At 36.8% G+C, this 17,129-nt stretch overlaps 1 protein-coding gene across 4 annotated transcripts in view; it reads right to left on the bottom strand.

Moving 5' to 3' along the window:
* The window catches only part of SLC4A4 (solute carrier family 4 member 4), a 522,314-nt gene that overhangs the window by 109,665 nt on the left and 395,520 nt on the right, over nucleotides 1-17,129 (bottom strand). For all 4 annotated transcript variants that reach the window (XM_053703335.1, XM_053703333.1, XM_053703336.1 and 1 more), the window contains 4 exons: nucleotides 14,513-14,600; nucleotides 9,366-9,520; nucleotides 8,898-9,011; nucleotides 7,768-7,942 (listed from right to left, as the gene is read on the bottom strand). In XM_053703335.1, coding sequence (XP_053559310.1) covers nucleotides 7,768-7,942; nucleotides 8,898-9,011; nucleotides 9,366-9,520; nucleotides 14,513-14,600 — 532 coding nt within the window. The remainder of the gene's footprint in view (nucleotides 1-7,767; nucleotides 7,943-8,897; nucleotides 9,012-9,365; nucleotides 9,521-14,512; nucleotides 14,601-17,129) is intronic.

Consider the following 17,129-nt stretch of genomic DNA (forward strand, 5'->3'; position numbering starts at 1 on the left):
AGCAGATTAGGGGTTAATAAAATTTAACTAGTGTTTGCGAGGTGGGAGTGCGGCGGTTTAGGGGTTAATATATTTATTAAAGTGGTGGCGATGTCCGGTCGGCAGATTAGGGGTTAAAATTTTTATTAAAGTGTTTCCGATGTGGGGGGGGGGGCTCGGTTTAGGGGTTAATAGGTAGTTTATGGGTGTTAGTGTACTTTTTAGCACTTTAGTTAAAAGTTCTATGTTACGGAGTTAGCCCATAAAAATCTTAACTACTGACTTTTAAATGCTGTAGGAGTCTGGACAGGAGAGGGTCTACCGCTCACTTCTTCCAAGACTCGTAATACCGGCGTTAGGCAAATCCCATTAAAAATATAGGATATGCAAGTGACGTAAAGGGATTTGCGGTAAGCTCGAGTCGCGGAAGAAAAATGAGCGGTACACCTGTACCTGCCAGACTCGTAATACCAGCAGGTCATTCTCTTCTTTAAAGTAATGGTTGCTGCCATGTTGTAACCTAGGTATTCTTTTCTAATCTCTTTTGCTGAGTACAATTAGGAACACATAACTTGTGCTGAATATAGAGTTTTGAAATCCTATTAATAGGGATGGAAAGGTAAACATTTAAATATGCATAAGTGTGTTTCCGTTTTAAATAGAAGCATTTCTGAAATATATTTCCATGAGCAAAAAATACTTCTAGTAAGGTTATTACTGTTTGGTTTTTTTTGTGTGGCATACGCACATATGCTCCGAGGGCTGGTGCACTAGTATTCGAATACTTTAAATTTGTTACCAACTTCATCTGTCTCTAATTATATATATATATATATATATATATATATATAATTTTTTTTCTTAGATTTGCTTTGAATACCTCATTTTATCTAACCTTTATTTACTGTTTACAATGTGAATTTGAGTATCCCTTTAAGTTGAATTTGCTGTGCAGGGATTTTACTGCATGACTGTGTGGAAAGTGGAATTACAACCAATTACAAAGAATAAATATCTGTTTTAATCTGATTAACTAGATATAAAAACAAAATATATAATGTGTTCAAAATTTAATTTGCTATGACTTTTACTTGCAGCAGGAAGATCATATGAAAGCCAGCTAACTACTTTTTCAGTAACAGCAGGTTTTTAAGCATCCATTATCTTAGGGCATATTACAATTTATTTTCTGCAAGGAGAGCAATAACAGGAACAGAGACTCAAATAACAACCATTATAGATGGCTGCCTTTATTTAAGTCAGTCTCCAAAGATATGGGTACTATGCAAGAGATACAGTGATACTATATATATAAAGCTTTCATTAGTACAATCATGAAATTAGTGTGTTATATAAATCTAAAAAAAGGCCAGCTGATAATGTGTTTTTATGTTTCTTGCAAAGCAACAAAAAATGTCCAATGAAACACTTTAGTGATTGCAATATAAGATGTTATCTTTATTATTATTATTATTATCAGTTATTTGTAGAGCGCCAACAGATTCCGCAACGCTATAAACAAAGGGGGAGTACAACAAAACAATTATAGGGATCAAATAGCTAGATGGCCCTGCCAAGAGTTGTACTGTTGTAGTCAGCTCTTAAGAAGGTGATCTACAAACAGCTGGACTCTTAGGCTTACATGCTAAGGGGGTTCGGGGGATAGCAATGGAGGAGTGGAACTGGTATAAAGTAAGGTTAGCATAGGTTGTATGCATTCCTGAACAGTAGAGTCTTTAGGGAGCGCTTGAAGCTTTCAAAACTAGGGGAGAGTCTTGTGGGGCGGGGCAGAGAGTTCCACAAGGTAGGAGCCAGTTTGGAGAAGTCCTGTAAACGGGAGTGCGATGAGGTAACCAGAGAGGAGAAGAGTAGGAGGTCATGAGCAGAGCAAAGGGGATGGGAGGGAGAGTATCTGGAGACAAGGTCTGAGATATAGGGGGGAGCAGTGCAGTTGAGGGCTTTGTATGTCAGAGTGAGAATTTTGTGTTTGATCCTAAAGGCAAGAGGAAACCAGTGAAGGGATTGGCAGAGAGGTGCAGCAGATGAAGAGCGATGTGTAAGGAAGTGTCTGATTTTAGAGATATTTTTAAGGTGAAAGCTGCAGGCTTTAGCCAAGGACTGGATGTGAGGAGTGAAAGAAAGATCTGTGTCAAATGTGACCCCGAGACATCGGGCATGCGGGGTAGGGGTAATGATGGAGTTGTCGACAGTTATAGAGAGATTTCGGGTGGAGATTTTTGAAGAAGGGGAGAAAATGAGGAGCTCAGTTTTGGAGAGATTTAGCTTGAGGTAGTGAGAGGACATCCAGGAAGAGATGTGAGAAAGACAGTTAGTGACACGGGTTAGCACGGAAGGAGATAGGTCTGGTGCAGAGAAGTATTTTTGGCTGTCATCGGCATACAAATGATATTGGAAACCGTGGGACTTTATTAGGGAACCTAGTGATGACGTATAGATTGAGAAGAGAAGGGGACCGACTGAGGCAAAAGATCAGAGGATATGCAGTTAAAGGAAATCGAAAACAAGCAGTTTAAGAGATATGAAGCAAACCAGGAGAAGGCTGTTTCACGGATGCAAAATAAAAGTAGTGTTTTTAAGAGGAGAGGACGTCAACTGTATCGAAAGTAGCAGATAAATGTTTAATCATTTTTACTTTGACTAAATTACAAGTGGGGCATTACAGATAGAGTAGGGTGCAGTATCTTTCACAGAACCTTGCTTAAAGGGACACTGAACCCAAATTTTTTCTTTCGTGATTCAGATATGGCATGAAATTTTAAGCAACTTTCTAATTTACTCCTATTATCAAATTTTCTGCATTTTCTTGTTATATTTATTTTAAATGCAAGAATGTAAGATTAGATGCCGGCCCAATTTTGGTGAAGAACCTGGGTTGTTCTTGCTGATTGGTGGATACATTCATCCACCAATAAAAAAGTGCTGTCCAGAGGTCTGAACCAAAAAAAGCTTAGATGCCTTCTTTTTCAAATAAAGATAGCAAGAGAACAAAGAAAAATTGATAATAGGAGTAAATTAGAAAGTTGCTTAAAATGTCATGCTCTATCTGAATCACGAAAGCAAAAAAAATTGGGTTCAGTGTCTCTTTAAAGAATAATCTGGTATTACAAGTGGATGGTTTTGTATTTTAACCAAAGCACCTTAACGCGGCCAAAACTTTTAATAGATAGTGCAGGGAGTGCTCTTAGCCTACTCATTGTGCTCATATTATAAGTGGTGAGCTAAGTGTGTGCTCGAGCACAATCCAAAATACTGCTGTAAAATGTAGTGCTTTTAAAACATTTCTTGGGGGATTTATAAAGAATTTTATTTAACAAAATCAATGATACAGAGTAGTCAGATATCCACAATAATACATACAGATTCAGCACAGAGAGATATTGTAAGATTGTGACACACAAAGGGAACAATGCACAAGCATACAATCTAATGATTTAAAGGATAAAAGTCCTCTAATGCCTTGTATGTCATATAAGGCAAAGTGGTGAAATTCACAGTATCAAATTATCCTCCTTCCCTCTGATCAAATCTTCTGATTCTAAATTCTGTATCAATTAGTATAACTTTTTGTACATTGGGGAGAGTTTAGATACCTTTGGAGAGGGTAAGGGAGAGATAGAGAAGAAAAAAGGGGGGTAATGTGCATGACAAGAGCTGGGGTTTGGGGGAAAGGAAAAGAAAAAAAAAAAGAGAAAGGGGAGGGAGCTTAAGAGTGTTAATAGGGCTGAGGGGTGATCATACCAGTGGGAGTTTGAAGCTGTCCCAAAGGGTAAGCATTTCAAGGAAGGTGTCCATTTTGTCAGTTTTCATGAAATGAAAGCGTTCAAGCTGCAACAAGTCAGATGTTTGGGTTTGCCACTCTTTAAGTGTTGGTGTAGTGATAGATTTCCAGTGTTTAGGAATTAGATTTTTGGCACTGTTTATTAGTATAAGGAGGAGGGAGCTTTTGATTTTGTTTTGTAATTTGGATAAACAATGGAAGATAAGAATTGGTAAGTTGGGCTCAATTGTAGTTTCTAGGATTTCGGAAATGTTCTTGAAAATCTCAGTCCAATATTCAGAAATCAGAGGACAAGACCACCAAATGTGAAACACTGAGCCCTCTTGTCCACATCCCCTCCAGCATTTATTGCTGATATGTGGATTGCTTCTAGGTAATCTGGTCAGGGTCAGATACCATCAGCTGAGTAATTTGAATTGGGTTTCTTGTGTGTTGGCTGAAGAGGGGGCTTTGGTGGCAATACTGAAGGATTTGGTCCATGAAGTATGATCTAGATCTATTTCCGTCTCAAAGCGCCGTGCTTTGGTGTATGTGGGGAGGGTTGAGTTATCAGGGAGTAATAGTATTTTATAGTGGAGAGAGATTATGCGGCCGAATTATCAAGCTCCGAATGGAGCTTGATGCCCCTTGTTTCCGGCGAGCCTGGAAACAGAAGTTATGAAGCAGCGGTCTAAAGACTGCTGCTCCATAACTATTCCGCCTGCTCTGAGGCGACGGACAGAAATCAACCCGATAGAATACGATTGGGTTGATTGACACCTCTGCTAGCGCTGAATTTTGAGATTCGAAACGTATCTGAAAGAGACCCATTTGCTTGTAACCTAGCATTAGGGTTGGAATATAGGGGAAAAAACACGTGGAGGAAAGGAGAACCAAAACCCATCTTAATCATGACCTCCCTGAGATTGAGCCAATCCACTCTATCAACTGCTTTTTCTGCATCTGCAGAGTAAAGGGAGAGTGGGAGGGAGTGGTGTTAGCATAATCGTTAATGTGGAGTATTCTGAGGGTATTATCTCTGGCCTCACGTCCCAGGACAAAACCGACCTGGTCTGTGGATATGAGCTGTGGTAAGTGTTTATTGAGTCTGGTGGCTAAAACTTTGGCTAAAATTTTTATGTCAGTATTGAGTGAAATGGGTCGAAAGTTACTGGGTTTATCAGGGGGTTTTCCGGGTTTTGGTAGGACAGCTATGTGGGCCTCAAGCATACTCTGGGGTAGGGACTTGGTAGAGGTGAGTTAATTGAAAAGAGGAAGTAGAACATTTTTATTAATAGTGTAGAACAGTACTACATACAGAACTCCACTACTTTCACAACGTTGCACTTGACGTGCTGATGTTAGTGCACCCAAGACTATCGCTCAAGCACTAAAATATAACTTTGGGCTTATAATATAAGTAGAAGCGCTATTGATTCCAACCACTAACATTTTTGCTCTCCACTTGTAATAAAGCCCTAAATATGGCCAATACAGCAAGCGCACCTAAAGAAGTATACTATAAAAGTACTATTAAAAACATCCAAAATTAAGTCCAACTTAATGATAAAAACTTATAAAAGTTAATTAACTCTAAATGAAGATCATGAAGAGAAAATGGATCTTCTTAATAAATATTAAAACCAATGTAGTAATAGTTCAAAGGATAAATGTTTTTATAGAGATGTATAGTATATGTTTTTATAAAGGAGTATAGCAACACTCTGCTGCCTAGCAATCTGACCATTAGCGCCATGATTGCTAAACTACAGGTGACTGGCAACTGTTGATAGATGTATATAGCTGTGAATTTATATTGAATAATGATAATTGGAGAGGGATTTCACTCTATGAAAACTCCCTTTAGTTTGGGGATTGTAAATGCTCATTCCACTAGAAAAAAGTTGCATTATTACTCAAACAAAACGCTTTGGGTGCATTATGGGAGTTCTACCATGTATTGCAAGTTAAGATTTCCATTACTATGAAAACAGCTAGGAGACAATGTGACTCCTAACAGTAGCATGTCCCAAAATAGGATATACACTATTTGGCCAAAATTATGTGGACACCTCACCATCACATCTATATGAGCTTGCTGGATATCCTATTCCAAAACCATGGGCATTAATATGGAATTGCACCTCTGCTATTGCAGCTATAACAGCAGCCACTCTTCTAGGAAGGCTTTCCACAAGATTTTGGAGTGTTTTTGTGGAAATTAGTTTCCATTCAGCCAAAAGAGAATTTGTGAGGACAGACATTGACATTGGATGAGAAGGTCTGGCACTCATTCAGCATTCCACTTTGTCCCAAAGGTGGTCAATGGAGTTGAGGTCAGGACACTCAAGTTCCTTCATATACCTTACTTTGTGCACAGGTGCACAGTCATGAACCAGGGAAGTAACTTCCCAAAACTGTTGCTACAAAGTTGGAAGTGCCCAATTATATAAAATGCCTTTGTATCCTGTAGCATTAAGATCCTTCACTGGAACTAAGGAGCCTAGCCCAAACCCTGACAAACAGCCTCAGACCATTATCCCTGCTCCACCAATCTTTACAGTAGTTATTATTGCATCCATCACACCCAGATTCTTCTGTTAGACTGCCAGATAGTGAAGCATGATTAATCAATCCAGAGAACAATTTTCCACTGCTACACTACCCAAGCCAACTCTTGACATTGTGCATGCTAATGTGAGGCCCTTGTACAGAGGCTCCCGACGCACAGTTCTTGCGCTTCTGTTCTGGTACTCTGTAGTGAGTATTGCGACAGATGATGGGAAATTTATACCTGGCAGCCATGCTCTGTGTAGTCAACCACTTTGTGGCTGGGCTGTTGTTGCCCCTAGACAGTTCCACTTCACAATATTAGCACTTATACTTGACCAGCAATTTCCCAAACTGACCTGTGTCAAAGTAAGCATACTATGACTGCCATGCTTAAAGTCACTGAGGTCTTCAGTACGACTGGTTGTGCTGCCAGTGTTTTTCTATGGAGATTTAATGGCTATGTGCTGGATTTTATGCACCTTCTAGTAATGGGTACAGCTAATACAACTGAACTCAAAAAATAGTTGGGGTGTACACATACTTTTGGCCATATAGTGTATCTTGGTGAGTATAACCAGGTGATACATGAAGGGTGGGTGTTTGAAAGACCGAATGATTCTTTTTTTTTAATTTAAAAATTATCCCAATGATTTGGACAGGCAAAAGTGCAATAGAACAGTACGCAGACACCCTATTCTTTGCTAAGTGTATCAAACTTTTGCAGAACCTTTGCCCATAAAAGTCTATCTGTAGGTAGTGGTTCCACTATCCATACAACCAGGCAAAAAATGTAAAACATTTTTTTTACAACTGTTTAAACATTTTAGCATTCATAGCCTAATGCCACATTATTGTGTATGGACGAACATCCGCCATTGAAGAAATTAAGCATCCTTCACACAGTTTGCTTTCATAGTTTTAATTATGAAATCATCTGCAATCGTTTATGACTGGTTAAATACCTATGTCTATAGATGCTTAAAGGAAAAGTAAACATTTTGAGATTGTAATATGGTCAGTATATGTGGACTAAAACAACTTGTAATACACTTTCATTATTAATTCTGCCCCCCTTTCCTGCAATTCCCCTTAACATCTATAAAGTAATGGGTTGAAATAAGTAACCATGTTGAAATCTAGGTTTCCCTTATCTAAATTAGTTTTCTTATTCTGAGAATTAGAACAATTGCACATGGCTCCATCTCAATGTACCACCTATACGTCTATAATTGGCATCAGCAGAGATGAACAGATAAAGAACTGCAAAACAATGGAACCTTTGCTAACAAAATGGCAGTGGCTAGCTGAGTCTACTCAAGTAATATGTCCTGACTAGCCCTCCAAATACATGAAGGGTGGATTCTACCTATTGAAAAACAACTGAAACAAACAAGGTGTTAATCTCTCTTTGTAACAATGCCAAAATCTCAGAACAATCTTTACATGGCAGAACCAACCTGCATATTTTCTGTTGCATCTCCTAGAAGACCTCCAAAGGTGATAGCGTTTGTTACTGTTCCCAGGTAAATAAAGAGCATGGCCGAAAGAGACTGGATGTTTATTGCGTCATAAAAGTCACTCCAAAAAAACGGTGCTTTTCTTTTTATGTCCTCAATTAGTCCTCCACAAAATCTATTATAAACAGAAATAATAGTAGTAAAATAAAAATAAAGTTATATACTTTTAGTTAGTTTTGTGTGTGAAAAGGTATAGAGTTAACCCCTGTAATTATGTCAGCATGTTTAAATGCTGCACTTTTATATGCATGGCAGAAATGCGTTGTGTGCATTGTATTTCAGACTGGTCAAAATGTATTTTAAAGTGTTACTAAAGTCAAAATTAAAGTTTCTTGATACAAATAAAGCATGCAATTAAAAAAGAAACAACTTTTTAATGTACTTCCATTATCAAAAGGTGCTTTTTATATGAACACTTTCTGAGGCTCCAGCTCCTACTGAGCATGTGTACAAGTGCACAGTAAATACATTTTGTGATTGGTTGATAGCAGTCACATGATATGGGGGAGGAAAAATTGGATTAACTTTGAAATTTGCCAGAAAATAGTCTACTGCTAATTTAAAACTCAAAGTAAGTGCTATTGCGTTGTCTTTTTATTGTGTATTTATTGATTATACTGTATTTAGAGGTTCTTTAAAGATATACTGTAGTTATTTTTTTCTACAAAAGGGCATTTCAAAATGTGTTACAGTTTTTTTTCAATACATACAGATTCTTAACTTCAGTATTTCCTTAATGTTTGGATACAGATATTCTGCACCCAAGGCTCAGTCATTTTGTCTTCCCTCCTTTTTTTCGGAAACTCTTCTCTTTTGGGATATAAGGCTGAGAAGCCTTTCTCCCTGTGGTGGAATTTGTATAAAATTGTAGCTAATAATACTAGGTATAATGTGGCTGATACAAATTTCACTCAATGGCAGGACCTTCCTCCCTGTTTGTTCAAGTTTTGTATAAAATGCGTAGTCTTTACCAATGTATGTATAACGTACTGCTGCCTTATAAATACAAAATACAAGAAACCAAGGTCTACAAGTTAGAAATGCTTCATACCACTGTAAATACAACTGACCTGCCAGTTCTTTGCAGTTCAGGAGTGTCACCGTGTCCTCCACCCCCGTGGCCAGGATCATGAGGAGTGTCTCCGTTCATCTGCAGGTTTTCCCCACCTGCATATTGGTTTTTCCTATAAGTAAAACAATGGTTAGACTCACTGATTTTAAAATAATAGAAAGACACTTAATATATAAAAAAGCTCACAAATAATACATAACAGCCAGCTCTAGGCCAGTATCAAGCAGTGTTCTGATATTATAGCCTCTAATTGGACAGTAGTGTCCAAAGTTATATGGTCAGTTATAGTAATTGTCCCAAGCTGACAAAAGGAATACATATGAGCAAGAGTTAGGATTATTAGAAAGAGCATTGTTGAACAATAAAGTTGTTTGTCCCCAAAAATTATACATGTAAATAATAAATATCACAATCTATGCACATAAAATATTTTCATTTACAGAATTATGTGTGTCATATAATGTACCTTTTATCAGAAGAGGGAAGGGTCTTCGGTGGCTCTATTCGTATTGTAGGGTCCCATTCACCAGGAGGAAGTACAATGACTTCATCCAAAAACTCATCAATTCCAGCAATCAGGTCCTGCCTGTCTTTGGCTTTGTAGGCAATGTCATGGAAAACCTAAATAGACATTAAAACTATTTGTGCATCTCCTGTAAAATGATCCTTTATAAATTATTCTATCATAGGAGGGTAATTCATGATTCTTCTGCTGATCTGGTTTGAAACAAATGAGTTCATGTTGTACATCAGCTGGTCTCAAGTCTTTAAACCCTGTACTGTATTACATCTTATACATTTCCAAGACCATTTAAAGAGTATAAAGTGTATGAGAAATTGATTTTTTATGGGGTTTTTTTTGTATATGGGTTAGCAGGTTTTGTTCTTTAAAACCACAACCCATTAAACTGGGTGAATCTTGCAAGTAAATTGGATCTCCCTATTTATCACTTTATGTACACACACACACACATTTCTTTATATTATCTCTGTCTGTCTACCAAAGCTCAAAACTTAGAGAGAACAATTAAAAATTAACATTTTATTGCTTATCTTGTCTACCTCCCACTGGGAGTGTAATTTATTCTGCTGGCTATGTTTACATATCTTTTCTATAGCATATACTCAAGTATAAAAGCTTTCAGTATAGATAGGGATGCCACAGGCAAAATAAGATAATTAAAATGCTGCTATCAAGGTAAAGGAGCTTATTTGTAAACAATTTAACACACTCCAGCAGGTAAAATGGATTGTTGTGAACAAATTAAAGGAGAGAAAATATTAGGATAAACTACCCCTTTAAATACACCCTCATCATACATTTGAAAAAAATCCCTACATACTTGCTCTCTCGCTTAGCCTATACACTAATTTTCTTACAGTGTTGTCCACAGAAAATGTTGCCAGCCGGGTGGCATTATAAAGTAGCCGGGTAGGGAAAGTGTAATATTTTCTAATATTATATCATTTTTTGCTATCCAAAGCACAAATTAATTACATTATTCCACAGAAATGTATTTAATGATCATTTGTGCACTAAAATTGTTTTAATATTGGCTAATTTAGCTTAATATTGGCTAACATTTTAGGCGGCTGGTAAGTAAAATCAGCTGGGTGGTGTACTCGCTAAAAAGGTCCTGGGGAGAACACTAAGATAGTACATAGTTGAATTCACTACCAAATTTCCAGTAAACCCCATAAAATGTGCCATTCCTTCTAAATCAGGGGCACCCAAACATATGGATGGCCAGTCAAGATCACAGTTTTATTTCCCTTTAAGTACTATCAGATTTAAATGTCCTTAAAAGGATTAACTAAATATAGAATTAGTGATATCACAATGACACCCCAATATATCACAGCATAAGCATGGTCTTAGAAACACATTTCACCCCAGTTTAAAGTAATCACAACTGAATACAATGAATTATTTCAGCTAATATGTGACTGTGCTTCTGTAATGACTTATTTAAAGGGCCATAATACCCAAATGTTTAAACACTTGAAAGTGATGCAGCATAGCTGTAAAAAGCTGACTAGAAAATATCTCCTGAACATCTCTATGTAAAAAAGAAAGATATTTTACCTCAAAAGTTCCTCAGTAGCCACCTCCCATTGTAAAGGATTTCTAAGCAGCATTTTAGTGTGTCTGTCCTGGGACATCTGAAGGGATGAGCATCGTGCACTCTCATCTTATTTCACCAATCAGGTAAAGGAAGTTTACAATGAAATCTCATGAGAGTCAAGTCAAATCTCATGAGATCACAGTAAAAGTTCATGACCTCAGCACTGCTGATGCTGATTGGCTGCTGTTCATTCCTTCATTTTTTTTAATTTTTTTACCTGCAGCTGGGAGCAGTTGAGTATAACTTTTTACACAGAACTTACTCTGCTGAGCTGAGGAGATTGTGAGGTAAAATATCTTCCTTTTTTACATAGAGATGCTCAGGTGATATTTTCCTGTCAGCTTTTTACAGTTATTCTGCATCAGTTTAAAGTGATTTAGCATATGAGTATTATGTCCCTTTAACAATACCCTATTCACATCACAAATAATTCCTGAATACGGCAAAAACAGCTTAACATATATATGTATAAAAACGCTCATATTCTGTTCTCTCACTGAAACATATAAAAATCGCTAGTTTCCTTGCAATGAAGGTACTGAATAATTGTATTGCTATATCAATTGTGTGCCTTCTAGCAATGAAAAGTATAAGTGTGCTGGCAAAAAGCCATAAAAGATGTAAAATGTTATGTGACTTTTTTACTGCTGTTGTGCATCTTACATAAAAGGGGCATTCAATTCATAACCTGTATCAGAAGTCAAGCTCTGCTGTGCAAAAATATTTTTAAAAGTATTTAACAATGTCATTATATTAGCATAATTGCAGCCAATTAGGGGCAGATGTAAATTAGCTTGTACTCTAAGCTAACCAATCACTGTGCAGGTTTAGGTAAATATCCCTAGGAAACCCAAACATTTTCTTTTATAATTTGGATAGAACAGACCATTTTAAACAACTTTCCAATTTACTTCTATCAGATTTGCTTCATTATCTTGTTACCCTTTGCTGAAGGAGCAGCTTTGCACTACTGGCAGCTTGCTGAACACATAGGCCTCGCTTCCATTGAGTCGTAATTCAGTTTGCGTGCACTCGCAAACCGATAAATATGCTGTCGATATCGTTTATCAACTGTTTCCAATGGCGCGTTATACCTCGATATCGGCAGCCGGACTTCGGCTGCCGAAAAGATCTTTGCGTCCCATAGAAAGTAATAGAAGCCGTTAATCGATAAATTATACCAGGTTTCCAATGAAAGCGCTAACCGTTAATACATTGTCGGAGGCTGTCGATACATTGAGATATATTACCCACAGCTCAACTAGGTGTAAAAGAGGAAAATTGTGCTTTTTGAGACCTATTTTCTATTGAAATTATAAAACTTGCAAATAATGCAAGTGTTTTAATGTAGAAATAAATTGTTATAAGTAATATTTATTGTTGTCTCATGTATAGAAATAGTTGAACTTATATTCTAATAGAAATATCAGTATATATTTAAATATAATAATATATGCAAGAACATATCTACATAATGCAAACTAGACCTATGCCTAGGGCAGCAAGAAATATTACTTATATTTATGAAGTGTTAAATATAATTATATTAGAAAATAGTATTTGATTATTAAAAATATGGATAAGTGTTTTTTTATTTTTCTTGAGAGGCGATCACAGGTAAGAAGCACAGACGTTAAACGTAAATTCTATAGCGTAAGGTCGGGTTACCTTAGCAACTAATTGATTTTCAAGAAATCCGACGTCAGATGGAAGCGTTAACACAACGTTAACTTACAGCTACACGAAAAGAGCGACTGCATGCAACACGCTAATCTTTTCAATGGAAACCTGGTACTAAAATGCAGCCGTAAATTACTTTTAGAAGTCGGCCGCTTCGGTAGCTTACGGCTCCATTTTTAACGACTCAATGGAAGCGAGGCCATAGTTGGCCAATCACAAGAGACATATGAGTGCAGGCACCAATCAGCAGCTAGTTCCCACTAGTGTAAGATATGTGCGTATTCTTTTTTAACAAGGAATACTAAGAGAACGAAGCACATTTGAAAATAGAAGTGAATATAAAAGTGTCTAAAAATGACATGCTCTATCAGAATCATGTAAGTTTAATTTTGACTTTCCTATCCCTTTAAGTATGATAGAAACACTCCAGCCTCTCTAGGTTGGAGCAAACGTTTCAGAAATAATTTTACAGCAAAAGCGGACAAAATAAACAATGAGTGAATGTCTACTGCAATGTTGGTTTATTTTCTTTAAATAAATATTTCGCCAGGAGAGTAAAGGGATACTGTAAATTGTACTTCCCTTTAATTTATTCCCAGTCACTAGTTATTCCAGCTGCATAGTATTACTTGTATTGGAAACTGTTCCTGCAGGATTATTATTGCAATAGAAATAGCTGGCTTTGCGCAATGAAATCACCATCCATGACATTTTCAATACCTAAGTACTGGTCTTTCTGCATATAGAGACACATATTAGATATGTAGGCTGGCTCTTTCTGCAGACTCAGCTTATTTAAATAGGCATGTTCTTGAGAACAATGGGTGATTGTTTTAATTAGCAAAAAAAGGTATTTCAAATACAAAAATAAACCAATGCATGCAATACTGTAGCTGGCAAACAAATTGGGAAAAAAATAAAGAAACACAATCCAATATGCCCTTAAAATCTGAGTTTATGTTTAATGTCCCTAAAAATAGTGTGCAGCTTCTTAGGGCCTCATGGGCTGGGTTAGCAAAATTGTTATTTTAGATACTTGGCTAAAAAAAAAAAAAATACTGACTCACTAAAAGGAACGTTAAACACCTCTCGGTTTTGCGTAAAAACCAGGGGCAGAATTACCATTGGTGCAGCAGGTGCAGTGGCACCAAGGCCCAAGTGTTGAAGGGGCCCAAAGCAGCCTATCTATACATAGGTAAGTTCAGAATGTGTACAATCCTAATGCAGGGGAGACTTTTATTAGTGCAGGTCCATCTATCAATCTATTTATACTCATTATAAATAACAGCAAGTATATTATTACCATTGCTTACTACTGAGTTACCTTTGCGGGCCCCCCAAAAAAATCTTGCACCTGGGCCCTCTCTTGAGTAGGTCCGCTACTGTTTTCAGCCATGCTCCAGAGGCGTCAAAAAGCAAAATCTGTAACCTAGGTTTTTTAAATGCTGAAAACTGCCTAAATCAGCTATTTCCAGGTTACAGAACCTGCTTTTTGGCCTCTATAGAGAGAGTGGGAAAAGCACCATTTTTACACAAAATCAAGAGGAGTTTATTGTCCTTTTAACAATAACAGGTATATAGGACTATTAAAATCATATTTATATGATATTTTGTACTTTATAATTTACATGATCCCATTTCAACCATAATGTAACTATATAAAATTGTATAATCAACGTTAAATCAGCTTACTTTCCTACAGAACAAATATGTCAGTCAGCACTCGTAAGCGTTTGGTCAGTTCTGCACCAGAAACCACCAACAACTTTAGTCCTATAGCAAGATAATTATGACTGATGTACTGTACCTCATCAGACATTAAGGTTGCTATACTTCGTCCAATTTCATGGTATGACTTGGCTTTGCCCTTTGGACCCAACAAGATAAACAAAAACCTGTGAAAAAAAAGAATAAATAAATGGGGATTTTATAAATTGTCAGGAAATAGCAAACTTGAAATTGCATAATCAGAAATGTCTACAAGGTAATAATGAGTAAGTTAAAGGGACAGTCTAATCAAAATTAAACTTGCATGATTCAGATAGGGCATGTCCTTTTAAACAACTTTCCAATTTACTTTTATCATCAAATTTGCTTTGTTCTCTTACTATTCTTTGTTTCAAGCTAAACCTAGGTAGGATTCCAATGTAGGGGGTGTACAGCACTATCAGTATCCAGTGGTGCACGATGTGGGGGGCAGCTGCAATCTCCCCTGAATATCAGTAATACTCTTGTAGTAACACCAGCACCGGTATCTTGGTATAAACTTTTATTAGGTTATATAAAAACCAGCGACGTTTCGTGGCAAACCCACTTAATCATGCTAATTGTATAACACTATTCACACTTCTTTTAAACCTCTTTTAGCGCCAAAAAGGCTTCAGTGTGGGTGTTATCACACCCCCTAGTGGATACAAAATAATATACAATGTATATACAAATTAAAAACAATGTAACTGACTAAACATATTATTGGATGTGCAACAATTGTTATGACTTGTTTAACTCTGTCAATGTATGCATCTCTTATCGTATCCTTAGTAAACTTTTTCCATTATATTTATATAAAAAGATACAAAATAACCCCCTCAATAAGATACAAAAAGAAATCAACTATATCCTTAAACAGGCAGAGGACTAGCAAATCATTAACAAGAAATTAGCTGATTATTTACAGGTTGTAGACCCCAGGATACCAATTTTTTACATGGTCCCCAAAATACATAAGGACCCCACTAGACCACCAGGGAGGCCTATTGTCTCCTGTGTAAATTCTATATATACCAACATAGCTATTTATCTCGACAGACTGTTACAGCCTGAAGTAGAAAAAATGGCCAGTTACCTTAAAGATACAGGCCATTTTTTAGACAAGATAAAAACTTTGGAATTATAGTCTGATAGATACATACTATATACAATGGACGTTAAAAGTTTGTATACGTCCATTAATCACGAAACAGGTATAGCTATTGTCAGGAAGGTATTAATGGTCAGTGGTAAATATTCATATGCACAATGTCACTTTTTGGAGAATTTATTGCGTCTAATATTATATTGGAATTTCTTCCTTTTCCAAGATGATTGGTACATCCAGATAAAGGGGACAGCAATGGCTCCAATGTTGCCCCATCATACGCCAACCTATACATGAACGAGTTTGAAGAGCACCTAGTATATGAAAATCATCTATTTAGACAACACAGATCTGTGTGGTGGCGCTATATAGGTGACGTGTTTGGCGTGTGGTGGGGCAGCATTGGAGAACTTGAAGAATTCACTAAGAACTCAACACAATGATAAGAGGCCTACAGTTTACGTTGACCTATAGCGAGGAACACATCACATTCTTAGACTCTAGAGTCACTAAGGCACAGAATAGGTTAGATACAGATATTTATTCTAAAGAAACCGACAGGAATACCCTATTAGAATACAACAGCTTTCATCCCAAAGGTCTTATCAATTCATTACCAAAAAGCCAATTACTGAGGGTGCAAAGAATAGTGAGCACACCAGAAATTAGAGATAAAAGAATATTGGAGATGTCTAATAAGTTTACACATAGAGGTTATCCCCCACAACTACTGAGTGAAACAATTAAGGAGCTTACATTCCCTAAGAAAATACAGGAAAGAACAAACAGAGATAATAGACTCATATTTGTATCACAACACAGTGCCTATAGCCAAATTATCTCTAGAGTAATTAGAAAACATTGGCATATCTTCAAGGACTGTAACCAACAGATTGAACATTTTAAGGAATACCCTTTAATGGCCTATAGACGGGCTAAAAACATACGGGATCATCTTGTAAAAAGTGATATTGGAACAGATAAAAAGGACACACAAACATATATGAATAGCAGGAGAAATGGTAGCTATCCCTGTTTGGGATGCGTTAGCTGTAACTCTATTATAAAGGGCCCTTATTTTTATCATCCGCATAATGGCAAACGCTATGACATTAGGGGGTTCCACACCTGTGATAGTAGTTATGTGGTCTATCTCATAAAATGTCCGTGTTCCATGTATTACTTAGGCGAGACTACACAGAAAATCAAAGATAGACTCAGCCAACACAGATCTAATATAAGAAAGAAAAACTTGGAAGCTCCCATATCAAAACATTTCCTTGAGAAGGGCCACAACATCAGCCAGCCACGCTGGCAAATTGTACAACACATTCCTGTCCAACGCAATGGTACCAATAGGGAAAAAATACTTAAACAACAAGAAATGAGGCGGATCTATTCACTAGACACACTTATCCCTAAAGGGTTAAATAGAGATTTCGACCTTAATTGTTTCTCTTAGTGTTTCCCTTAGTGTTTACTTGAATGTAATAATACAGTAAATCACTAATGCTTTCTATAAAATAAGTTTAATATGACTTAAATACAATATTCCTGAAATAATATT

This window comes from Bombina bombina, chromosome 2 (genome assembly GCF_027579735.1).
Source record: "Bombina bombina isolate aBomBom1 chromosome 2, aBomBom1.pri, whole genome shotgun sequence".
In the NCBI taxonomy this organism is placed as follows: Eukaryota; Metazoa; Chordata; class Amphibia; order Anura; family Bombinatoridae; genus Bombina; species Bombina bombina.